General features: G+C 41.3%; 1 protein-coding gene across 2 annotated transcripts; it reads right to left on the bottom strand.

The window, feature by feature from the left end:
- Window positions 1-89: 89 nt before the first annotated feature.
- On the bottom strand, window positions 90-24,912 carry CAP1 (cyclase associated actin cytoskeleton regulatory protein 1). Of its 2 annotated transcripts, none has more exons than XM_045858922.1 (13): window positions 24,766-24,912; window positions 12,139-12,263; window positions 11,413-11,516; window positions 9,845-9,922; window positions 7,777-7,920; window positions 7,591-7,676; window positions 6,036-6,141; window positions 4,488-4,665; window positions 2,493-2,677; window positions 2,199-2,322; window positions 2,002-2,084; window positions 1,531-1,674; window positions 90-1,245 (listed from the first exon to the last, which is right to left on the bottom strand). In XM_045858922.1, exons 2-13 carry the CDS (start codon window positions 12,248-12,250, stop codon window positions 1,162-1,164), a joined length of 1,428 nt encoding a protein of 475 aa, XP_045714878.1. In that variant the 5' UTR covers window positions 12,251-12,263; window positions 24,766-24,912; the 3' UTR covers window positions 90-1,161. The 2 variants fall into 2 exon arrangements, with proteins under 2 accessions (XP_045714878.1, XP_045714877.1); XM_045858921.1 differs by having other exon boundaries at window positions 24,748-24,899.
- Window positions 24,913-26,189: the final 1,277 nt, after the last annotated feature.

The following is a 26,189-nucleotide window of genomic DNA, read 5'->3' as shown; positions in this document are numbered from 1 at the left end:
GTTGTCTAAAATAAAGAGTAGCTTCTTATCCTTGGTCATGTTTTCAATGTTCTTACATCTCTGTACAGCAATTATAGGTAAATACTAAGCAAGTTTGGTATTAATTTTATTCTATTTTCTGTATAACTTTAAGTACATAAAGGTTTATTTCTACAGGCCTCAGAAAATGGGTAGAAGTCACAGGACAATCTCTCTTCCCACCAAAAAAAAAAAAGTTGCATATTTTGGTCTGTAATTTACATTTGCAATGCTTTGCGAGATTCTTACATAAGACCTAAAACCAGCCTGCAGTAGAGATTTTAGTCCTTTGTTCAGGTGCCTGGATGGAAGCCAAAAGCTGTTTAGCACGACAAGGCAAAGGGGACAGTGAAGATGGATGACAGGCACCTAGCATGGAAGGAGGAAGAATGCCCGATTCCTTGGAATGGTGTTTTTCCCCTCTCTTTTTAAGTCATCTCTATAGGAACGTGCTGGCACAGATCCCAGAGAAAGAAAGGGCCCAAGACTACTTTAACTGGCCTGGGAGCAGGGCACTGTCACAGCAGCCAGTATAGGAAAGCGTACTGTCTCAGGTTCAGGTGGAGCCAGGATGGAATGCAGAATGAAATGAATACTTGGAAGAAACAATTTTGCTTGGAATGCTAGATGGCCAAGCCTCAGCCTTTGGTCCAGTGCAACCCTTGCCTCAGTTGTCAACAGTGAAAAATTAGTCTGGTTAGAAGAACCACCTTGGGATCACACCAGCTTCTGTTACCTTCATGTTCATTGTTAGGGAAAGATTAATTTGTGTGAACTTTCTGAGCTGTTAATTCCTGGGGACTGCGTTATTCTTCCCCCCAAACTGTTTATTGGTGGAATAATCCCCAAAGGCTGAAAGCTGAAACACACCAGTCCTGGTTTGCAGTCCCTTAAGAATGGACTGGAGGGTGCCGTTAAGCTGATATGGAAAAGCTGCGCCTTCCTGCACAAGATCAACTGACCTGCTATCCCACCCAAATCTCAGCCTGAGGTATATTTCAGTGAAGGCAGGTAGCTGTGCTTCTCAAAGCAGAGAAGCAATTTAAGAGCAGAAAGGTAGAGGAAATCTAGAAAAGAACCGTCTTCATACAGATTTATCCCATGGTGTGAGGGGAGAGGGCAAAGAACCCAGTGGCACTTCGCTTATCCAGCAATTTCTGTCACTGTGGTGACCAATTTCTTCCCGTTCCATAGGGTCTTGAACTGCTCAGGGACAGGGAACTCATTCTGCAAATAAAGAAACAACATGTTGAAGTATGAGCTAACAAATGGAAGTTGGGGTTTAATCTTAGACTTCTCTTCCAATGCTTGCTTCCATTAAGCTCTGAGAGTGGGTAGGATGTAGTGAGAGAAACTCACCTGAAAAAGCATGGCTGTCACTGGCAGCGGCACACCTTCCATGACTGGGTTTGACCCCTCAGTACAGAAAGTCTATCAACTAGCTTTGTCTAATGTAAGGAGTCTTCAGTCCCTTTTGTTTTTAGATCATATTAAAAAGATCAGGAAACTTACAAAGTCACCGCCTTCTGTAGGAATGAGGACATTCATCTCAGAAGATTTGGCACTGACTATCTCACAATCCAGGGAATTCTTGCTCAGGTAAACATGGCAGCCATCTGTTTTGTTGATGGAAATAGTTGGCACTTTACCCATTACCTGCAGAGAACACCAAGAACGGTAAGTCCTAGCAGCTGGGGAGAACAATGGTAATTTGCAGGAAAAGCTTTCACTGTTTTACATGATTCAGCAACGACATGAGAAGTGCACAGGTGCTCAGCAGATATTGGATACTGAGGGCAGGCTGGGATGGGTGCTGGAAAGAGCTCACTCTAAGAGCCAGCTCCTTTCCTGCCACATCCAAAGCAGCTCAGCTTACAGACTTTGTAGAATCAGATTCCCACCCCGGTAACATCTGTGGGTCGGCTGTGTCTCTCTCAATTAATTCCTCAGGGACCAAAGGAAAGAGCCAAGATATTGAGTTACCTGAACTTTGACATCCCTACTATTGATTATCTCCACAATGCCCACCACATCATCGAACACCAGACCGAGTTTCTTACAGTTATCTAGGAGGAGAAAGGGAGCAAGTCAACGGTGTAACTTTAAAGAAAAGTAATATATTTAAGAATCTTAGGAATTCAGGCTTTAAACAGAGCCTGCCTAGGACAACAAAAACTCACCTACTGTAATAGAGTTAATTTTGCCCTTGACTTGCAATGTCGTGTTAACACACTTGTATATGTAAGCCACCTGTTTCAGCTCTGTGTCGTCAATCACCAGGTTGGAAACATTCTCCTGATTTTCCTGTAAAAGAGATACCCCTTTTCAACAACCTCATCACTAAGCACACACCACCCCCCAGTTTACCCCAAATTTTCCTTCTTGAAATCTAAGCCAGAATGCTACATTCCTTTGGTTGGGCTCTGTTGAAACCCTGTCCACTCCTTGTTTTCCTGGTCCTAGCATTAACTCACCACTCTCCACTTTTTGCCCTCCAGTTCAAGTAGAGGTGGCTCCTTCTTTGTGGCTGGTTTATGGGACGGACTGACTCCTGGTTTAGGTGCTGAGAATGGTTTGGGGCCACTTCGTACTGGACCACTCTGAGCCTTCAGGGCAGGGTTCTTGTGAGTCTTCATGTCGTCAGATACATGTTTCAGGGCTGTAACAACAATGAGCTGCCTTGTTTCTGTCCTTCATATCAAGGCTTCGGACTGAGGCAATAACTAACTTCTGCTATCAGAAGTTAGACTGATCCTTAACAAAAATGTCAAAAACTAGAGCCTTTGAAATGTTCTCTCAAAACCAATTTTAGAGAAACACTTTTTTTTAAATGAGGAAATTTCTTTTAAAGATTTTATTTACTTTTAGAGAGAGGGGAAGGGAAAAAGAGACGAGAAACATCGATGTGTGAGAGATACATGGATGGGTTGCCTCTTGCACACCCCCAAATGGGGATCTGGCCGGCAACCCAGGTATGTGCCCTGACTGGGAATCAAACTGGTAACCTTTCGGTTTGCAGGCTGGTGCCATACCAGCCAGGACTACAGAAGCACTTTCATAATCTCTCTTCTACTCCAAGATTAATTTACATAGTTCCATTCAGAAAAATAAAACATGGTTGTATGGGGGGAATACGTAAATGGAGAGAAAAAGATCTAGAAAGACACATACCAAATATATACTCAAAAAAGATGTAGCCCTGGTTGATGTGGCTCAGTTGGTTGGAGCATAGTCCCATAAACCGAAAGGTCGTGGGTTCGATTCCCAGTCAGGGCACATGGTTGCAGGTTCGGTACAGTTCCGGGTCAGAGATCAAGCAAGAAGCAACTGGTTGATGTTTCTCTCACATTGATGATTTTCCCCCTCTCTCTCCCCCTCCCCTCCCCTCTCTCAAGATCAATAAGCATGTCCTCAGATGAGGACTAAAAAAATAAAGAATATAGTTTTTAAAGCAACAGAGGAAGAAAAAGTAACATGTAACAGTAAAGAAAATTTATAAAAAGAAAAAAAATCCTTGCCCACAGCTAACCCACTGTCCCTCCAAATCAGTGTTAACATTTGAAACTCTCCTAATAATTTCCTCTATTGATAGTTGCTTTTTATTTGGTTATAGCCATACACACTGTTCAATTTAATTTAACCATTTAATACTTTAATAAAAATTTTTCATGTTAATTTAGTCTCTAAAATGTGTTTTGTTTTGTTTTGTTTTTAATTTTAGGGAAAAGATTCTATTACTACCCTTAGCAGACTGTCCAACTCCTTGCTCCTGCTCCCAGACATGGCCCAACATACTATATAACCAACACTGAGTGGCTTTCTAGCTTTACCAGTTCTGGATTTTTCTTAAACACTGCTTGGTTTACTATAGAAAGATTTAATGGCAGCATAGTATTTCACCAAGAGGACACACTACAGGTAACCATTTCCTTACTGTCAGATATTTAGGTTATACCATTTTTAGTTACTATAAATAACATTATAAAACTTGTGATTTATTTTAGATATTTTTATAGGTAGATCCCTAAAAGAAGGCTGTATAGCTTAGACTTCCATCTGCTGTATATAAGGATGTCTATTTTCTCTGTACCAATATTAGGTAATTCTTATGCAAATTTCCCATGACTATTTTATGTCCTCTGAGGAAATCAACCCCAACACAATGACGTCCCAGACAGACCATGTAGTGACATGTAAAAAGCTCTAGGGAAAAACTGATGACACTATGCCTTGGCCTAACATACCTCCTATGAGGTGGAGAGCTTCCCACATCTACAATCCCCTAATTTCCATTTCTATTTAAGCCAACTTTGCTGTCCTTTCGGGCAACTTTAATATGACACCCCAAATTAATTATCCCACACACAACCAGAGTTCTGGTTATAGACTTGTCCAATCTCTAGTTAGTAAGGTCTGACCCAAGCAAGCTACTTAGTATACCAACTCTTCTTGCCAAAGTATTCACCTACCATGTGTGATGCTCTCTCCCTGATTAATCTGCGCAAACAGTGCTGAGCGTGAAGCAGTGTCATCTGACCCTGAACTGGTAGGCATTGGTGGGGGAGGTGGGCCTGGTGGTGGGGGAGGAGGACCTGATCCAGCAGAGGGTCCAGATGGCAATCCACTCAGTTCTTTTGCCACAGGCCCCTGGAAAAATAAGTACAGACAACAGAGTCATCCTCTCTTCCCCTCCCTACCATTTCCAATCGGTTCCTACATGTGTCCAAGGTACACTGGGTACCCACTGTAGCTCCCTGTCCAATAAAGCTTGGTTTTATTCCTTCTCACCACTTCCCATGGATCCAACCCAGCTCTTTTCAACCTCACATTTTTCCTTTGGCCTCTACCTAATTCCAGCTCTAAACCCATACTTCTAAAAATCTAAAGTGTGTCACCAGTATCTCAGACTCAACAAGTCCAAGACTGAGTTCATCATCTTCTGCTCCTTCCCCTACCTGTGCAATCACCCCCTTGTCTCTATTTCAGTGAAAGACATTAGCACCCAAGCTTGACTGTTCAATCTTCTCTGAGTCTTTCAACCCCCTCAATCTCATTAAATCTTTCTTTTCTTTTGATTATATCTCCTGCAAATTCTTTTTTTTTAAAGATTTTATTTATTTATTTCTAGAGAGGGAAGGGAGGGAGAAAGAAAGAGTGAGAGAAACATCAATGTGCGGTTGCTGGGGGTCATGGCCTGCAACCTAGGCATGTACCCTGACTGGGAATCGAACATGCGACACTTTGGTTCACAGCCCGCGCTCAATCCACTGAGCTACGCCAGCCAGGAGAGCAAATTCTTTTCTATCAGCTCCTTAGCACCATGAGCACTTCCAGAGTCTGAGCATGTGCCCTTATTCCTAACCTATAAACTGAGAGTCTCTTAAAGACAAATATGATAATTATCACTTTCTTACTCAAATATCTATGATAGTTATCACCTATTATAAAGTCTAAAAGTCTCAACCTACCTTCCTTCTCTGCTTTTTCTCTTAAAAGTCCAACTATCACTCTTTATTGAAGCTGGAGATGACTAATATCTATATTTACTCTGTATTTACTTTGTTTAAGCTATGCTATTTGCTGGTATCCCCATTTCTCCCACTTCTCACTGGCCTTATAACTTGCAAAAAGTCTCAGATCAGAGTAAACCCCTTCAGTACAATTTCTCCCAGTGAGATTCACTCTTCTTTCTCATACTCTGTAGTGTATCTTTATAAAAGCATTTAGCTTGGTGATTTATGTTGGGGTTTTGTATCTATATTTTTAAGTTTCAAGAGAGCTGGGATAATGTAGCTCATTCATCTGTCTCCCCTCCAACCCAATCACTATCCCTCACCCATGTTTACTTAAATTGAACAGAAATGAATACACCTTCTCTAACCCTTGCTTTCTTTATAGTCTTTTTTTCCCCTTTCCTTCTCTCCTTCTTTCTATCATCCTCTTAAATCTTTGTGGTACCAAAGTCTAAGAAGCCTGTGGATCCTGTTTTGGACGGATAAAAAAGAGGATTCACTGACCGTTTTGCTCCAGGCCAGTCCGGTGGTATGGAACTCTTTAATGTAAGCCTGCAGCTCTGCCCATATACTCAAGTAAGTTTTGACCCAGTCCACATGCTTCTTATCCCTGGAAAATTTAAAGAATTCATCACAAGCAGTCAGGATACATCACAATAGTGATTCCATAACCCCTCCTTTCTGTGAGCTCACAGCCTCCTCCCTGGTGTTTCTTAGGCTATGCTCAATAGCAACTTTTCTATCATCACTAAGATTTTCTTTTTTTTTAAGCCATTCCCTAATTAGACTGAAGTCCATGAGGATAAGGACTTCAGATCATATCTCTTTCTCCTACAGCAGTATTCTTCAAACAACTTCTTTTAAGTAGCAAATGTTTTTCACAGTAGACCTTAAGAAGAACCTAATACATAAAACTGATAAAAGCAGTCATTCTGTGCATGAACCCATAATAAAGGAGATCTCTTGAGCATCGCTGTGGCACTCTAGGACTCCCAAGGCTATAGCACAGTGCCTTATGTCAAAATATGCCCCTCCTCAAAAACAAAAAAAATTCCCTTTAGGAAGAACTAATCAGCATTAAATGATAGAAGTAGTACTGTAGTATGGTTCAAGTTTCCTCTCTTCTTATATATGAGTTGGAAGACTTTATGGTTATTTAGGATAAGTCCTCATTTTCTCAACTGTAAAGTGATGGGGTATAATCAAAACATGTGACACTTAATTCCAGGTTCCTGGAAGGACTGAGGAGGTGCCTGGTGTTCTGGGACATACTTCACACACACAAAAGCTTACTCCTTCATAGCAGTTACTTAACAAATGTTGGTTAACTGATGATGAACGGAAGAAAGAGAGGGTTTGGGTAGCTATGCAGCCCTATCTACAGTTATTCCATACAATGACTCCCTTTACTTAATACCTGCACTGGCTAGGCAGCCTTCCTCTCACTTTACCTGACCACATCAATAGTCAGGGTAATTTCCTAGTAAATTTTACTGAAAACTTTGCCACTGGGACAGTTGGAAATCCTCCACAAAGGAACAAAACCTTATCTCAACTGGCTAATTAAAAGGCATTAGTTCAGAAGTATCAAACTCCTTTTCACCAGAGGCCATATCAGCCTTGTTGTTACGTGCAAAGAGCTGAATATAATTGTAGGACTGTATAAATGTAACTACTCCTTAACAGTTAAGCGAGAGCTCAGCGCTGCTACAGGGTAGAAACAAGGTGCTGGGCGGAATTCCGCTCATGGGCCTTGTGTTTGCCACCTCTGCAATAGTCCATTTTATCTCCAGCAAAACCTACTAAACCTGGAAGGGTATGCATTAGAAGACTAAAAGAGCCTCTACAAACCCTGGAGAAGAAGCAGAAGTGGAAGGAGAAACACATCCTGCTTGCAAATGCACCTTGCATGAGCCAGTTTCTACCAAACTTTCCAGAAAGCAGCCCTGAGATAGGAGAACCAACACAGCAGTCAAGGGCAGCCTTAACCCCAAAGCACTACTCTAGCAAGTATCTAGCTGGATTTGTCCCTTATCCTTTGAGGAATGGCTGGACTTACACATCTTTGTACTCCTTGAGGACTCGGTTTGTATAAAACATGGCGGCATCATTCATTTCTTTCACATAAGGACCAGGCTTGGGAGCCTAGAGAAAGAGAAGCTGTCAGTTACTCAGAGCCCATCCAGCCCTATCCCTGTATCTTTTCATCCTATCCCTTCCCTCCCACAGAAGCTGCTGTGCTCACCATAGCCACCCAACCCAGGGCCTGGATACTTTCGCTGACAGCTGACAAGTGATTGAACAACTTGCTGCCTCGGTTCTTCTCCCGAAACGTTATCACTTCTTGGATCTGCTCTGAGATGGGAGCCAACAAGTCAGAAAGCTTGTTCTAGAAAAAGATGCAGGAAGATTCACGTTAGAGTCTTTCTATAAAAGTTTGTATAGGTTGGTCAGCTGTGATTCTGAAGGCAAGAATTCTTTATGGACTATAGTGAACATCCAAATAAACTTTGTATTTGCCATGCACAGAGTCATATGGCTAAAATACTGCTTATCATTTCTTCTTCCTCACAGGGTTCCAACTGCTCAGGCTGGATTTTATGGTTCTTCATGATCAGGACTCATACTCTGGCTGTATCACAGAATTTTACCATTTCAGTCTCTTTTCTGTCCCATTAAACAGGAGATACTAGTTCATTTCTGGGCTTTACTCATGATGGTCTATCCAAATGTTCTTCATGCTTCATGAGGAACAGCCCCTCCAACTCCAGCCACACTGGCCTCCTACGGCATTCATTGTCAGCATACCCACTTTTGGCACCGTATCACACACCAGCACAAACTGTTAATGAATCCATGTGAATATGCTTTTGTCCCTCATTAATTCTTCAAAAACAAGGGTTTTGAATTAGCCCTTTTTTATAATCTTTATACCCTTCAACACACTGCTAGCCATATAGCAGCTGCTGAGTAGAGATCTGTTGAATAAAATGTAATTACAGGGTTTGGCAAGTGAGTAGGCAGCTTAGCAAAAAATAAATAAAGAAAGAAATCTCGTGTTTGTGTTTTTATCCTTTCTCCAGAGCTCAGTTTCCTGAACACCTCAATTATCAGCTCTTAGCATGACAAAAGTCTAAAGCAGGAGTCAGCAAACTTTCTGTAAAGAGCCAAACAGTAAGCATTTCAAGGCTCTGCAAACCATACAGTCTCTGTTGAAATTTCTCAACTTTGCCGTTGTAGTGCATAAGCAGCAACAGACCACACATAAAAGAATGGACATGGCTGTGTTCCAAAAGAAATTCATTTACAAAATAGGTGGCAGACCAGATTTGGCCTGCGGGCTGTTGTTTACCAGTCCCTAGTCTAAAGCAAGGGAAATAAAACAGTGTCTCAGCTGCCTGTTTTGTTTTAAAGAAGAGGTTTAAACAAAATGCTTTAACCATTCAAGACAAATTAATAATTAGCTGCCAATATATTTAACAATACCTTATGCTATTTTTTATATTATTTAGGCATGCAGAGGGTCAAAGGTTTTAGTACAGCATTAGCAGAAGTTTTATTTCCCCCCTGCCCAGGAAAAGACAAATGCAAAAAAAGACAGAACAAAACTAAAATCTTTGGCTCCAAGAAAAATCTAAGCTTTCTCTAATTCCTTTCTACACCTTGGCAGCATAAAATTTGGAGGTAGAAGTAGTTAAAGGGGAGAAAGCAGTAATTTAAAAGTTTTAGAATCTCTAGAGCATTATTAGAGCCCATTTCACAGTGAAGCAAGAGAACCACTCTTTGTACCCAAGGGGCTTAAGGGACAGTATGATGAATTTAGCTTTGACCAAGAGGCTAAAAAAAGGCTGTATATTAAGGAAAGCAGCACGGCTTTCCATATGGAGCACACCCACATCTTTCCCCACCTCCTCCCCACAGGCACCATTTTCCTTACCTCTCTCTCCCTCCCCTAAGCTCCAAGGGCCCTTCTTTTGCCTCTGTAACTTGTCTCCTGAGCCCATTTCTTCCACAGCTCACTTTTTCTACCCGTGACTTTCTAAATAAATGTTCTCTTAAAAATGGGGCGGGGTGGGGGGTGGGGGAGACAAGCAGCAAAGTCCCAGGGGTAACTACAATCCTAGGTAAAATGAAAGGCTAGTAGAGCCCAATAAATACTCAATGGCCATTCCCAGAGTCTGACTCTACTGCTGGAAATTGGTGTGTTCATACATGAGGCTGGTAGGTTTATTCTAGCATGTTGTGACAATGCAGTAGAAACCTCCCAACTTCTCCTAAGCATCAAACCAAAACAAAACTGCTAGTGAACTTACACCTGCTGGCTGCTGGCACTGAGAGGCTGTAACCAAGAGAGCTCGCTCCAACTTCAGACCTGTATGGACCATCTCCGCCTGCCGGAAAGGAAAAGAATCAGCTCTCAATGACACATTACAGCTCGAGAGGTACTGATAAGAATAACCTGAAACCTCCACTTCCATGTACTTTGGTAGCAACCCAGGCACTCCACATTGCTTTCCTCAGGTATTCCAGATTCCAGGGACTGATAGCAGAATTATATATACAACTGTTCCTATTGGAACTAATCAGGGATGCATAGCTAGGAAACGAATGAGGGCTAACCTTAATGACATCAAATTAGCAAATGCACATGCAGTGTGATATGAAGTTCACTGAAAAATCCCTCCTGCATCTCATCACCAAAAACCAGACAGGAATAAAGGCAAAGGCCTACATTTATGCCTAAATTCTCCAAGCATTTACTCCTTGAGGTTAAAGCTGTTTCTCAAATGTTGGATCATGATCCACTCACACATAACTAATCGAATCAACTTAGTGAGCCATAACCTGTACTTTATTAAATGAAGTAGATCAAAATAAAACAGGAAGTACAGTACATCAGCTTGAAATTACTTCCCCTCAAAAAGTACAGTACAGGTACTATAAGCACTATTTTGTGAAACATATGTTACAAATACGTATTTTCTCATTTAGGGTCATAGTCAAAAAATGTTTAAGAAACATGGGGCTATAAGCACTATTAAAACATAAAAATTCAAATAAGGTAATCTTTTTCTTCTGGACTTGCATTTTTAAAATATAAAAGTATGTGTTTTCATTTTTTTTCAAATGTTACAAACTGTATAAAGTAGAAATGCAAACCCCCAGCACTCCTATCTAAGTCCCAGTTCCACTCTCCAGAGCTAACACTACTGCTAACAGATGGTATATAAGAGGCTCAAAATAGATCTTCCAAAGATCAAGCAAGCAATCCTGCTGAAGGGCCGGGAAGATCACAAACATGGTTACTGCTTACAATGAATCACTCGGAAGACTAGCAAGAAGATTTTGGGTCCCAAAGAGAGAGAATAAATATATATATGTGAGTGTGTGTGTGTGGGGGGGGGTGACGACGTTGGTGGCAGCACATGCAGGGAAGTGGGTGGAATAGAACCTGTCATTGTCTACTTCATACTCTTGCTGTGGGACAAGTGAAAATAACTCACATTAGCATAACCAATAACTATAAAGCACAGTTTCAGAAATGCTAAGTCATGACAATGACTCTTTTGAATAAGGCCTGGTTACATAACACATTGGGATGAGACTGGTAGCAGTTCTCCCTACAAAGATGAACTGAGCCATGTTTTATGCACAAAGCAAGTTATCTGTATAAAAGAAGCCCACACAGATTATGTGATAAAAGCAGGGGGCCTAGAAAAATCTGAGGAACAGTTTCAGTGCCTGGACTGAACTCTAGGCAAGAGTTGGCTAGAAAGGAGCCAGGAACCTTGCAAGGGGCTCTTAAACCAAGGATGATCAGGATTTGAAGAAAGCCATTAGTATGTTTTAAAAGAAGGGAAAATGGGCCAAACATCCTTACGTGTTTTTGCACATCTCCTCCAATCTCTTTACTGATCTTCAGGTACTCTGCCACAGGACCAGCAAGCAGTGAGTCAAAGGCTTGCACAAAAGGAACTGCTCCGGCTGCAGACAGACCCACCACAAATAATCAGTTATGCAGCAGAAACTCAACGATTTGTTAAAAGGCACTTCCATATGAAACTGGAGAGGCAAGGCTACCCAGTAACAGAATACTAGAACATGAGTCAGGAAACCTAGGTTCCAGTTCCAACACCAACGCTAACTGGCTGTGTTCCCTTAACTAAGACCTTTTTCCTCTCTGAGCTTAATTTTATACATAAAATGAAAATAAACATAATGATCCCCAAGGTTCCTTTTGGCTCCAACATTCTATGATTCAGTTGGGGCATATGCCAAACAGCCAATTTGCCAATTATTTTCAGAGAGAAAATTTTAACATTACTTGTCATTTGTCTTACACTGGAGTCATTCTGCTAAAGAAAGAACAGGAAATAGCACACAAGCAGGAAGTTCTTGCATTAAAATAACTTAACCACAGGCCTCTCTGCACAAGTCACTTCCTCCCTTATCTGTTCACAGCAATACGAATAACAGGCAATGAACTTTCTAGACTAAGCATTTTGGGAAGTTAGCTCCAAAGGAGAGAATACACTGTGACAGAAAACTTCAGGCCAAGACACTGAGTCTTCACTCAAAGTATTCTGCTGGACCAAGCATTGCTTACCTTTGGGAGCATTGTCTCCGTGCCCACAGTGCATGTCAGAGGCATGGGATACTGCCTCCAGGCGGCCCACGGCCCTCTCCAATCTTTCTACCAGATTTTGCATGTCAGCCATAATGTACCACCACCTGTTGAAACAGATCACATGTCATTTTTGTTTTATTTTTTATTTTTTTGCTGGGGAAGGACTGCAGGACTGCCCTGGCTGAGGAGGAGGAGGAAGCCGAGGTGGGGTAGCCCCTGCTGCGTGGCTGCCAGGTGCCTCTGCCTGCTAGGCCCTTGCCCTTGGCAGTGGACCGGTAAGGCTAAGGGTACAGGTACAAGTAGGTGGCGCACGCTGGGTACATGTAATCATCCCACAGGGAAGCCATAAGCACAGCCCCTCATTTTTGTTTTAATATTACGCACATACCTAAGGGAAAAAGACAGTACTATTTGTGGTGAAGAGGATGCCAATTCTGAGGAACAGAATCATTTAATAATAAAATAAGATGGAAAAGTAGTCTAGCATATTTGCAAAATCATAAAGACCTCATTAAACAAGAGAACTACCCAGGAAAAGGTATTCACTGAAAGCAAATTTTACTCAAATATTTACTGAATATTTATGATACCACAAAATTTTGAATTTACAAAGTATAGTCAAATTTATTATCTTAGTTTGTGCCTTCCAAAAGCTATTCAGGCATAGAAGGAAAATTATTACACTCTTAACAACAGGAAACTTAATTTCAAGGAAGTTAAGTGACTTGCCTATGATCACATGATGAGATAATAGGGAAGCCAGTACTCAAATTCAAGCCCGGCTCTAACTTCAGTGTTTTTCTTACATCTTGCTGCCTGCACATGAATGCCCCAAACCAAGATGAATAAGATATAATCATGCCCTCAATAACTTATAATTAATACAGGACACTTGACATGCACATTAACTAACAACTGTAAAATAGGAAAAAAAATTTCAGGTGACCTAAGAGTAACAGGATTTCAGAGAAGAGAACAGCTGAAAGGATCAGATAAGCACAGCATGGAGAAGCTGCCATTTGAGTCAGGCTTCAGGTAAGAATGGGCGGGATCTGGATATGAGGTAGGGGAGAACAGACACATCCAGGAGAGCTTCTTTCAGATCTTTCACAAGTACTAATTTATCTGAACTAGCCTCATTCAGCGTCCACTAGCCTACAGACAGTATGTTCCACCAGAGAAGGGACCTCCTCTGACTTGTTCCCTATTATGCTCTACCATCCAGACCACTACCTGACAGGTAGAAGATGTTCAATAAACATTTATGAAATTAATGTACCTGAAGTATAGCACTCCAAAACTCCAACGGACACGTGTTCTGAAAGCTGCCCACACTATACACATAAATAAGTGTTAAATGTTATCAATATACATAAAATGCTTGATATCATAACTAATCTCATAAATATCAGTGACATTTCAATCAAAGTAGTCTTGACTTGGAGATATTCCATTTCAAAGCATTAATTAGTTCAGGTAACTGAAGCAGAATTGACTCAACTCCCTGGAAGCTGCCTAAAATGACCATAGCAATTACAATTCCCCCAAAGGTGACATGCCAGAATATCTCAACTTAACACACTGTCCTTCCTGTGGAAGAGATAAGCAGCTCACAAGATAAAGTATCCCTGTTCTTTCTTTTCTATGTATGCACTCTGGTCTCTCTGGGCCGCGTGAGTTGCCAGAGACTGTTGTTTAAAAGAGATCAAAGAAAAAAATGAGAATGAAAACCAAATAAACCTTTCCATTCCTGGGCCTGGAGATGCAGCAGAAGCTTCTAACTCTCTGCTCTACTCATAGATGGAGAAGACTAGAAGCAGCCAATATATCTCCCTTATGTTATGCTGCCTATGCTGCATACTCTCCAGGGTCAAACTCACATACAATCTACCATACTCAATAAATCACAAGGGAAAAAGCAGCACATGCAATAAACTACCAAGCTATCTTCCATTAACAGACAGCACCTGCTCTAAAACATTTTCCCTTCATACACAATGGAAGCTACAGGTCAAGGCTGGTGTTAACATGGAAACACAGTACAAATGTCTCTAGAGACTGCCAGGGTTGGTGAACACTTACCAATCTTAAACACTTAATACAGCTTCATAGGATTTTGGCTCCTTTTTCCCATTTCACGTATAAGTTTTAATTGCTATATAAGCTACAGTTCTGCTATCTAACTTAAGCAAAAGGAAAAGGGCAATACAGCTATCATTTATAGCTAATCTCATCCTACCACTAACCAAATATAGAACAGCACCTACTTTTTTGTTCTTGGTGGCGACGAAATGTGAGATATGGGAAAGAATGTCCAGAATTGAAGGGACAAAAAACATGCCTTGTCTCATTATCTTCCCACACATTCACATTCTTTAGGTGGTTGGTCACGTCCACTCCCAAACTTTCCACTATCATTACTGTAGCACCACCCAGCCTGCTTGCAGAGTGGTAACACCACAACCACCTACGGGCTAACAACTCCCAGAGCAGCATATCCAGTGCAGGCCACTCTTCTAGGACTCAGAATTTTAGCTCCAGCTTCTTCCTAGACATTTACACATGGATGTACCAAAGGCATCTCAAGATGAAATGTCCGAAACAGAACTCATCATCTTCCCACCCTCAAGCCCCACAGTCTCAGTAATCCAACACTACCATCAATTACCTGACTAAGCTAGTAACCGGGGAACTGCTGAGCAGTAAGTATAGTGGGTTAAGAGCATTGTCTTTAAAGTCAGACAGATCGGGGTTTGCATCATAATAGCACTCACTGGCCCTGTGACTATACGTGTTACCAGTCTTTCTGAGCCTCAACTTCCTTATCTGTGTAATGGAGACAATACAAAATTCAAAAGGCTGCCATGCAAATCAAGAGGAAATAGCTGTACGGATACTTGGCTCAGTCGTAAAAAATAGTAAGAATTCCCTAAGTGTTAACTAAATTATCTTCTCTACTCCCCAAATCTAATCAGTCATTGAAATCCACCAGCTCCATCTTGCATATCTCTTTAAATAATTACCCTTCCCTTCATCCTGATGGATGAAAATTAAGTCTTTGTGACTCTGCCTAAATTCCTGCAATAACCTCCTTGCCAGCCTCCCCTAATTCCAGTAACACACTTTCTTTATCCAGTCTCCGTATTATTGTACCACAGTGATCCCTCTTAAATGCAAATGTAATTATGATAGTCTTTTATTTTAATACTATTCAGAGTAAAGCCCAAACAAGGTTCCCATAATCTGGTCCTGCTTTAAACCTACCACTCCTTCAGTTTTAACTCTTGCCACACCTTTTCTCAGCACACCACAGTAATCCAGGACAATTTGCATTTTCCAGAAAAAGTCATGCTTTCTCTCACTTCCTAGCCTTTATAATGCTATCATCTTTGCTTGGTTGCTTTCCCTTCCCAATTTGCCCCATCTCAGAACTCCTACTGCTTTCTAAGACTCACCTAAGGTGTTGCCTTCTCCAGGAAGCTTTTCTAATTAGGCATGCTTTCCCCCCTCTCTGCAACTCCTATCACTCATTAAGTCTTAGGTAAGGTATCACCTCCTCAAGGAGCATTTCCAGTGTGTGCTCCCATGACACTGCACTCATCTCTACCACACATTTAACACACAGGTTTGAGATCACTTATTTAAAGTCAACAGGCAATTAGCCACCCTAGGGCAGGAACCAGGTCTTGTCTTTGTGATTCCAGTACTACAAATGTACTAGGTGCTCTAAACACTAGTTGGTCTAAGCGTTCTTAGAGGGGGAAAAAAATAACAACAATAATGGCCTTTACGCTTTCTACCCTCAACTCAAGTTTGGCTGCCTTCTCTCTATAACAGATTTGGGAAGAAGTGGTTTTTCTCCCTTTTCTTTTCTTGTTTGCTTCTCTGCTTTAGGATCTTACAAACACCCTGATCTTTCATATAAATTCTGCCTTCTTGGGCAAAAACATCACATTGCTATAGATATCTTCAAACCAACTCTATAGGAAAATAAGTTTGTTTATTAGATTATATAACATTAATTTAAAATAATACTCCCTTATTGCTATGCTTTATATCACCTATCTGTTGCTTCTTTTAAGACTTCATTTTTTAAAAAGACTTAATTCTATGAGGTATATTATGAAAATATTGATCCCCCTCTTTAGAATGAAGAAACTGACATAAGTGAAAAAGCCTGCCAGATATCAACCAATCAGTGGGCAGGGAACCTAGGTATGGAGCACAAACTTTCTGAAACCTAGTCTGAGTCTCTTCCCACCGCCTCACATAGCTTTTAAGCAATTAAGTGACTATGTGGTTCATCAGAGCATCCAGTCTGCACAGCTTGCTGAGCACAGTACTGTGAATTCAAGGCCTCTTTATGGTGTCTTTAGTTACATTATTAGTGGCTTTCAATTTTCTCCATAGAGGCCAGTACTTCTCACACTTAGGCTAGATGACATATGTCTGGAAGGCAAATGTTTAAAATAAGGGTTTCCCCAAAAATTATAGAATTGCAAGAGCAGAAAAGTCTACCTAATATTGTTCCTTACCATTTCTGATTAACAACAGCCAAGAACTGTATGTAAGCTTCATAAATAAATGTACAGATTCCCAACTATTTAAGCATTTATCATAAAAGCTTCAGAAAGAGAGGTGGTCCTAATTATACAAACCCAAATAAAACTAGGATTCAGGACACCAAGGTCTGAGTCCCAACTCTCCCACATATTAACTGTATTACTTCAGGGCAGCCATTTAATGGATCCTCACCTAGCACAGAGATGTAAGGATTGAAGGAATACATTTTATAGATAGTTATTTTGGGAGCCTTCAAATGCAGTTCAAATGTAAACTGTTATCATTGCATACTGTGTGCTAGAATGCGGACCCCCAGGAGGAGGGATATTTGTCCATTCTCTTCCTCTCAACCCCAGCCCCATTCATTTGCAGCATATTAAAAAACCTGGCACACAGAAGATGCTCATAAAATGAAAATCCTTAGCACTGTGGCAGCTACTAAAGAAATAGAAGACACATGGTCTCTGTCATCCAGAAGCTTTTACTCTTATTGGGAAGGACAACGCAGATGAAATATCAATGTAATAAATACTGAAGACTGTATTTTTAGAGATTATCCCAACTTCATCTGAATCAGGGAACATCAGAGTATCAGACTTTATACTAAAACCTTTTCTTTGAAGAATATTGTATGCTTCTGAATTATATAGTGTAAATGACTATGTGGTCTGAGAGCTCAGAAGAAGTCAATGAGGACTGAAGGCAATCTGGTTTCTGAAGGGAAGTGGGGCATTTTGCTAGAAAGGTCAAAGAAAAAAAGGAAGATATTCCAGAGCATTCAGAAGCAAAGAGAGAACAAGGAGGCTACATAGAGAAAGTACAAGCAAGTTAGCCTGCATAAATCATGCAGCATAAAGTATCAGAGGAAATTAAGACTGGATAAGTTACGGAAGGCAACGAAAGCCATGCAGTATTTGAATTTGATGTTGTGATGATTGTAAAGCCATTTAAGAACTTTGAGTGAAGGAATAATACAATGAAAGCAAAATTTTACAAATAGTGTCTGATAAACAGAATGGGATGTGAAAAAAATGGAAGATACCAGGGTCTAAGTTAGGTTGAAAGCTAGTGTTTATTGTAAAATAAGGAGGTCACTACAAAAATATTTTTTATATTTCAAAGTTAAAAATCCACAACATCTAGCGTCTAACCAGGTATTAGAAACCAAATAAAAAGAATCAATTAACCTACAAATAATCAGTTTTAGGCAACTAAGAGACCAGTACCTGAATTAAGCGCTAATGAAAATTTAAAAGAATGGTAAAACAGTATTTCTACCCTAAGGGAGTCTGGCAGGACAAATGAAGCTACCTTCCATTGAAGCACTGGCTCTCAGGATTATTAATAGGGAGTGTAGAAATCATCTTGTAAAAACACCATCTGATGCCAGAACAGTCCTTTCAACATTCCCAGCAGTTAGTCAGGTAGTCTCTGTTCAAATGCCTTCAGTGCAGAGAACCCAAGACTTCTGGAAGCAGTCCATTCCATTCAGACAGCTCTAAGTATTTAAAAGTTCTTCCTTATATGGAGGCAAAATTGGCTTCCCTGCAACTTCCACCCACTGATTTTGGTTTGCCCTTGGAGGTCACACAAAACAAGTGTGCATTAAACACAGAACAACTAATAACTGTGTAGCACTGACTACTGAGTACAGTGGCATTCAGAGAAGGGAGTCCAAGTTGACTCCAGATATGCAAACCCAGTTGCCTAAGAGAATGAGGACACTATAAACAGAAACATGTTCTACAATGTTCCAGTTAGGGCAAAAAGACAAGGTCAGTTTTGGATATGCAAAGTGTGAAGAGATGAAGCTTCCAGTAGAAATGTCTGGTAAGTAGTAAGAAATAAAGCTTGGGGAAGGATCAAGGATGGAGAACAACATCTGCAAGTCATCAGCAAAGAAATGAATAGGCTACTGGAGGGATATCATGCAGAGCAAAAAGAAACTAGAACCATGATTCTCCAGCAATTTCTTTTGTGGTCTGAAATCCAGATAAATCAGAAATGGCTAGGGATATCTGTCAAAGCTGCTTCATACTCTCATCATTCTAACAATTCAAGCAACCGAATTCCTTCTGCCTATTCAAGGAAATGATCCAGAAGTAAATGGAACCAGGTTACTCCTGCAGTTCTCGTCTCATCTCATCAGGCAATTAAGCCAGTTGTATGAATTTCTATGAGTAGGAAGTTGCTACGCTTAAAATGTTTTCTACTTTGTCTGGTTGTTGTTCCTTTAAGTCATAACCTTAAGTGAAAATGAAAAGAAAGAAACTATAGAGGTCAGCCTGTATTCTATGGTAGTACAACTGATCTGTTTCAAAATGCTTATCTTGGCCTTGACTTTGTAATTCTCTTCCTTAGATGTTATCCTAAGAAAGTAATCCCAATATGGGAAAAATGATAGGTGAGAAGATGTTCACTACCATGTTAGCTTAGACTTCTGATTATAGCGGAATAGCTGAATGCACTGTGGAAAAGAAAACAAAATTTAAAGTATTTGTCACATTAGAGTGATGAGGTTTTGAATAATTTGCTCCTCTACCTTCCAAACTTTCTTTAACAAAGTTATATAATTTGTTGCCCTGGCTGGTGTAGCTCAGTGGATTAAGTACTGGCCTGCAATCTGAAAGGTCACTGGTTCGATTCCCAGTCAGGGCACATGCCTGGGTTGCTGGCCAGGTCCCCAGCTGGGGGGTGTGGGAGAGGCAACTGATTGCACATCGTTTCTCTCCCTTTCTTTCTCTCTTCTTACCCCTCTCTCTAAAATAAATAAATAAAAATAAACCGTTCCTGCCTTTCTAAAAGCATTAAAAAAAAGATCAAAAAAAGAAAAAAAACTTCTATAATTTCTTTATAATGAAAACAAAAGAGCTCCACTTGGCCATATCTCTAAAAGCTACCACTGAGCTATAAGGCATTATTAGTTAGTTCTACTAACAATATATTAATTCTCAACACCAAGCTCTAACATGTCACAAAGCAAAACCTAGACATGCTAATAAGATACTTACAAGTTGGCTGTTTTCACCCAGAAACCAAAGAACAAACACCACTTTGCCCCAGTAAAGATGCCATCTAAATCTAACCCAAATCAGGAGCCACTGTTCTTCTCCAAGCATTTGGTTTCACTGATGAAACCAATGACATTTAGTGTCTGAGTCATTGCCACCTGAGGCTTAGATTAAGAGAAAGAAAGGTCTATCTTCTAGGGAGGGAAAGAATCCAATTCAGAATCAGCACTAGTCTCCTGTTCCCTCCTTAACATGGTCCTCTATCTGAATTTCCAGGAGTGAGTAAAGCTAGTAATAGTGTACAAGCTGAAGTCAGACTTGGGAACTAGCTGTTTCAATGGTCTGGAGCAAACAGATAATTTTGTGTGGCAATGGGTTCCTCTTTCTCTCTCTCACATTCAAGGATTACAAGGACTAACTGCTTAAGAGCATTTAGCAGGCATCTTTGATGTTGTATAAGGAAAAACTGCATTGGCTGATGTCAGCTGGGAAATTGCTTTAAACAGAACAGCATTTCCCATTCTCATACATAAAGATAGATTCAAGGATGCCATTTGTCCCTAGCCATGACTCAGCTACAATTAAATGTATGAAAAGATCTGTGACTGTAAGTCTGTAATTAACTTAAACACAGGAATTTTTATGACCTCTGGAGGAAAAAAAGAAAAAAAACAAAAAAACAAAAAAGGAAGCTCATTCCTTCCATGAAACATTTCAACTATAACTATTTTCCAGTCAGATGGAAAAGCCTGACATGACAAGTTTGGTAATGCAAGGTATACAAAACTGCGTTGTACGTGAGGAATATTTTTACAGCCATGAATCTTTTTATGGGGTTTATATGATATTTTATCAAGAAAAAATAGTTTCATGATAGATGCTGTAGCTATATTAAAGATAATAAAACTATAATGGTTTAATCAATCAAAATAAACATTGAGTACATCATAAACTATGTGCAATTTAAAATAAATGATGATCCCTGTCCACTAAACCAAACTGTCCAAATGCAGGCAACATGAACAAAACAGGAATTTATATATTCCCCAATATGGGGGCATACCAGGTGTGGCAAAGTAGGGTTACAGTTGTTTGTATGAAAAATAATAATTAATAAATAATCATACAAGAATAAACTGTTTCATGTACTCACAACTATAAACCTCTTTTCCCCATCCTGTATAAATCTCCCAATTTTCACTGTCAACACAAAACTTTCTTCTAAGTGAGTGCCTAAACCAGTAGTATTCCTCTATCAAGATCACATCCTCTGATGAAAAACAAAACAAAACAAAAAAGGCAAGTCCTTCAAGGACCACTCAGGAGTTCCTCGAATAAACACTAATTCTTGCCGTCTCAATGAAACACATGATTTGTTCATTGCAAGGTATCCAGTGCCTCTCATGTGCCTGCTAAGCATGGCCATGGAGCCTGCCCTCAGAGAAATTAGCTGGATAAGACATTGTACAATCATGGCTATGATACTTTTAAAAGCAGTGGTTCTCATTCAGGGACAATTCTGTCCTCTGGGAAACATTTGGCACTGTCTGAAAACATTTTTGGTTGTCACAATTGAGGGAGTGCTACTGGCCTCTAATGGGTAGAGGCCAGAGATACTGCTAAAACTCTGCAATGCACAGGAAAACCCCACAACAAAACATTATTCAGCCCAAAATGTCAACTGTGCCAAGGCTGAGAAACCCTATCCTAAATGTAATGAGGAGCATAAGGGAAGTGCTACAGGTACAAATAAAATGCTAATATGGAAGTTTAGGACTTGCTAAATTAGAATGTCAATCTGCAACATCCAATGACAACTAATTAAGATAAGGGTCCTGTTGTGGAGAATTTTGTAAATCAGACAATGGAGTTTAGACTTGATTCTTTGGCAATATGAAACCAGTGAAGGGTAATGAGATGAAAATGACTCTTTTTAAGATTAGATTGGTTTGGTTGTGGTAGAGAAGTTAAAGTATAGGCATGAAAGCCAGGTTAGTAGGAAGTAAAGAAAGAAACTGATGACGACAATTCAAAGGAATGATCACTAGGACCAGGTAAAATATGGCTTGATAATCCTCAGATTTTGAATCTCAGGATTAAATTTCAAACCAGAGTGTTCAACTTCCAATGACACTTTGCATTTGTTCTTTAAGTAAAATGAATCTTTAACTCACAATGCTTCATGGAAAACTGAAATGAGGAAGTCACTTTTTAAAGGCTCAGTACTGGTTAAAAAAATAATTGTAACTAAACAAAAGTATATGTAACCAAGATAAAGGGTGAGAACCAAGAAAAAGGGTGAGAATAAAGATCACCCCTCAGTATGGAAACAAAACATTTTACAAACTAAGCAGCTAACCTCCTCAAGGCAAAAATATATTCACCAAATCTTAAGAATACCAACATTTCAGTTTGCATGATAGGCTATACTCATTAGTTGCTTCTTGTATGTGCCCTGTTGGAGGATCAAACACATGACCTTGGCATATGGGGATGATGCTCTAACCAACTGTGCTATCTGGCCAGGGCAGGGAATTTCTACAGAACTTTCTTTATGCTGGACTGCAGCAACTCATGCAATAAGCAACCTGCCAATCACAGAATAAAATACAAATGCATTCAAACTAGGCATCAAAAGTCATTCATAACCTGGCAGGCATCTGCCTTTTTTCTGGTCTGATCTTCTGCCACAAACTCCAACTTCCAGTACTTCTCCGAACAACATGAACCCACTCCTGCCTCCACATCTTTGCTCTCGCTGTTCCCACTAGTCGGAATACTTTATTAGACATCTTTGCTTGGATGTGCTGCAAACACCTTGAATTCAATATGTCCAAAATTAATTTTCTTTCCATGCTACTTCCCTAACTCATCACATTACCTATCCTGGTAAATGGTACCACCCAGTTCCCTAAGCCATAAAACCAGGCAATCATCCCAGACTACTTTTATTTCCTCACTCCTATCAGCAATCAGCCTCCAGTTCTATGGACTCTGTGTTTTTAATATCACTCAAATCTGATTCCTCTTCTTTCCACTGTTATTGTCTTAGTTCAAGTCAAGATCATGGCAACAGCTTCCAACCAACCACTGGTCTACTTCCTCATCATATCTCTTCCCACTAGACAGACTGAACTTTCTAAAACATAAATCTGACTACATTATTTTCCTACATAAAACCCTTCAAAGTCTCCCCATAGCTTTCAGGGTCAAATCCAAATTCCTTAGCATGGTTTACAAGATCTTCATATTTGACCCCCACCACTTCCCATTTCCTCACTTCTCCAAGCATTACTAGAATTACAGTCTCATTGAACTAGTCATGTCTTTCATATGTCCAGATTTTCCAGATTCACCACATGGTTAAGACTTAGCCTCCCATTTTCTCCTCAAAGCCTGAAAACCTGGCTCAGATATTACTCCTCTATTGTCTCATAACCCTGAGCTCACAGTACTCTAAAACATTACAAGCCATCCCTCCTCCACTCCATGAGAACAACTGTATTCTTGGCAACCAGGGCCAAGAGCCTCATTTAATATGTGCTTCACACATATTAAAGGCTCAAGAAGTAATTGCATGACAAATGTGCTGGGCTGCCCCACTTTTCACTTTAACAGGGACCCCTACAAAAAACTTCAACTGACACAGTTCTGATACTAACCTCTGCTTTAAAAGGTTGTCATGCTCTCTTCATCGAGCTCACTGCTATTCATCCTTCAAAATTCATCTTACACTTTCTGCAGAAGGGATTTTCCTGAGCCCTGTGTTCCATACTTCCATAGTTGTCTGTTGTTCTTTCCTAAGACTCATCACATTAATAACTACTTTTTAAAAAAAAAAAAAAGGTTTTAGTTACTTATTCTTAGAGGGAAGGGGGAGAGAGAGAGGGGGAGGGAAACTCCATGTGTGAGAGAAACATCGATTGGTTACTTCTCTAACGCGCCCTGACTGGGACCTAGCCTGCAACCCAGGCATGTGCGCTGATCAGGAATCAACCTGCGACTTTTTGCTTTGTGAGATGATGCCCAACCAACTGAGTTACACCGGTCAGGGCTATAGCTACTTCTTAAACACCTCTGCAAATAGTTAGCTCCCTGATGAAAGCCTCGAGCTGGTTGCTTCAAAACTGCATTCCCTGGATGTGGCAGAGTGCCTGAGACAGAATAAACACATTTGCACTAAATTTAATTCTGTGAGGTGAATAGAGATCTCCACTCAAAAGACTTTTAAATAAATGACTTAAAAATAGGTTAAATAAGGCCTCTATAGCCTCTAGCTGTGAGACGAGACCAAAGCTGAGCCATCTGATTTCAGGACCAGAAGTATGCAACACCTTCAATGAAGTTAACTTGACTATTCAGAATAAGAGCAACAGACTAGGTGGAAGAGAAGATTCACTGAGCGCAAATACATGAACCTGCCCCACCTGCCTCTCTCTTTTTTAAAAACTCCCCAGGCATTCCCAACACGCCGCATTACAAAAAAGAAAAAGGAAGTTCCAAACAGCCTTTACCTTGGTGGCCTTTCACTTGCAGTTGCCCAAGAAAGGACACCTACCGAAAGACCCCTCCAAGACGGAGAGGTTCCCTGGACATGAACGTGAGAAGGATCTGGGGCTTAGATTTAAGTAACTTAAGTCATTATTCTAATTATTGCCCTCATTCGCTATGTGATCGTAGACCAGCCTCTTCTTTCTGGGATCAATTTATCCATCCGTGCAATGGTTCCTTTCAGTTAGGACACCTTAGAAATCAGGCTTCTGCTGAGGATGATGACCGGGTCTGAGAAACCAAGCGCAAGGGCCTCCCCAGTAAACCCCGATTCAGTTGGTCACCCCGGCCCCACCTCAAGAGACCGCGCCCAGGATCCCAGGTCGGCCTGAGGGCCTCCGCCCCAGCCCCCTCAGCAAGGTGCACCACGAGCGCATAGGCCAGAAACGTAGGCCATTAACCGCACTAGGGGTCAGTGGGTCGCGGAGGGGATCCTAGTCCCTACCCGGCAGCAGACCCTCACCTCGGAGCTCTCCCTCACCTCCGGACAGCGAACAGGCGCTCTCCACTTCCGGCAAGAACCGCCCAGCAACCTCCGCGCGACCCACTTCCGGGCCCTCACTGGGCGCGGCACCCCCACCGGAAATGAACGGCCGGCTGAAACAGCTGTCTATAGAAGGGCCGGAGAGGAAGTGTGTCTGACCGGCTCGTGACTCCACCCCCTATTCACCACACCCGGGAGACTATTCGCTAGCCTGGAGGGCACAAGCAAAAGGCCCCGCCCCCAGGACGGAAGCTACCCTGGGGGCGTGCTCTAGGCTAGTCACGCCTCCTTCAACCGTAAGAGACGCAACCGATGAGACCAATGAAGGGACGAAATTAAAGGCTAAACTCCACCTCCGGAGAAGGAGGACAGGTGAGTGGTTAACTCTCCTATCAGTTTGGGCCCAATGGCAAAGGCCGGTTCCTTTTAACGGCGGTCCGAAAGGGGTCTGAAAGGGTAGGTTTTTCTGAGTGACGATAGAGGCTAAATTCTGCCGCCCTCTTTGCGTACCTCGGGGTTCCTCCTTTGTGACGTAGAGAGGTCGTTGGCCTTAAACAGTGTGCTGGGAGGGCCTGCAGAAGCTGGGTGTAGGGAAAGGGTGGGTGAGCGTGGGGGGCTCAGCCTCGGGTTTCGGGGCGTGCCCGCCACTGCCTCGCTCGGTTGCTCTGCCTGCGCTGGGTAGGTAGAAGCTCGCCCCACTTCCTGTTTGTTCGGTGCTATCTGTGACCATAGATGGTCAGGTCTGCGACCTCACCGAAGCTTCCGCCCCGCGGTTTTGGAGTTCTTCCTCCGGCGCGTAGGGTGTGGTCCCTGAGAATAAGGCGAGCGGAATTAGAGAAGGTGCTGCTCCACTCCACTCAAACGCGGCCTGTGAACCAGTGTCTCCCCATGCTGGGCGTGCCCAGACAGCTGCCACTCGGTTCACGGAAGGTTCTGCACAGTGGCTGCACCCCGCAGGGGAGGCTTTGCTTCCTTGCTTCTGTAGCCTGGGAATCAGCTTTGTTGTCTCAAGGCTAACATTTTCCAACCAGTGATTATCCTCCCATAAAGATTTATTTCCGGGGGGGAGTAGGCGAGTTCTGTAGCTCCCATTCCTAAAATCGAACGACTGTGAGAGTTCCAGTTTTCTAGTTGAATGCAGGCGTTATATGCTAGAGTCACTGATTCAACAAATAGACTTATAAAATAAGAACTACCATTTACTACACACTCAGTACATACCAGGCGTGTACTGAATGCTTCAAGTGCATTTTCATTTAATCCTAATAGAAACACTCTGTTAAGTACAATTATAGCCTCCAGTTTTTAAATGAGAAGCTGAATGAATTATTTGCCAAGATCAAAAAGTAGCTGTTGTACCTTTGAAAGGAACACATCTGACTCTAAATCCCATGAACTTAACCTATATATAGACCATACTG

Source organism: Phyllostomus hastatus, unplaced genomic scaffold, assembly GCF_019186645.2.
Source record: "Phyllostomus hastatus isolate PE091 unplaced genomic scaffold, TTU_PhHast_1.1 phas_scaffold_182, whole genome shotgun sequence".
NCBI classification, from domain to species: Eukaryota; Metazoa; Chordata; class Mammalia; order Chiroptera; family Phyllostomidae; genus Phyllostomus; species Phyllostomus hastatus.
This window is presented reverse-complemented; position numbering and strand designations above follow the sequence as displayed.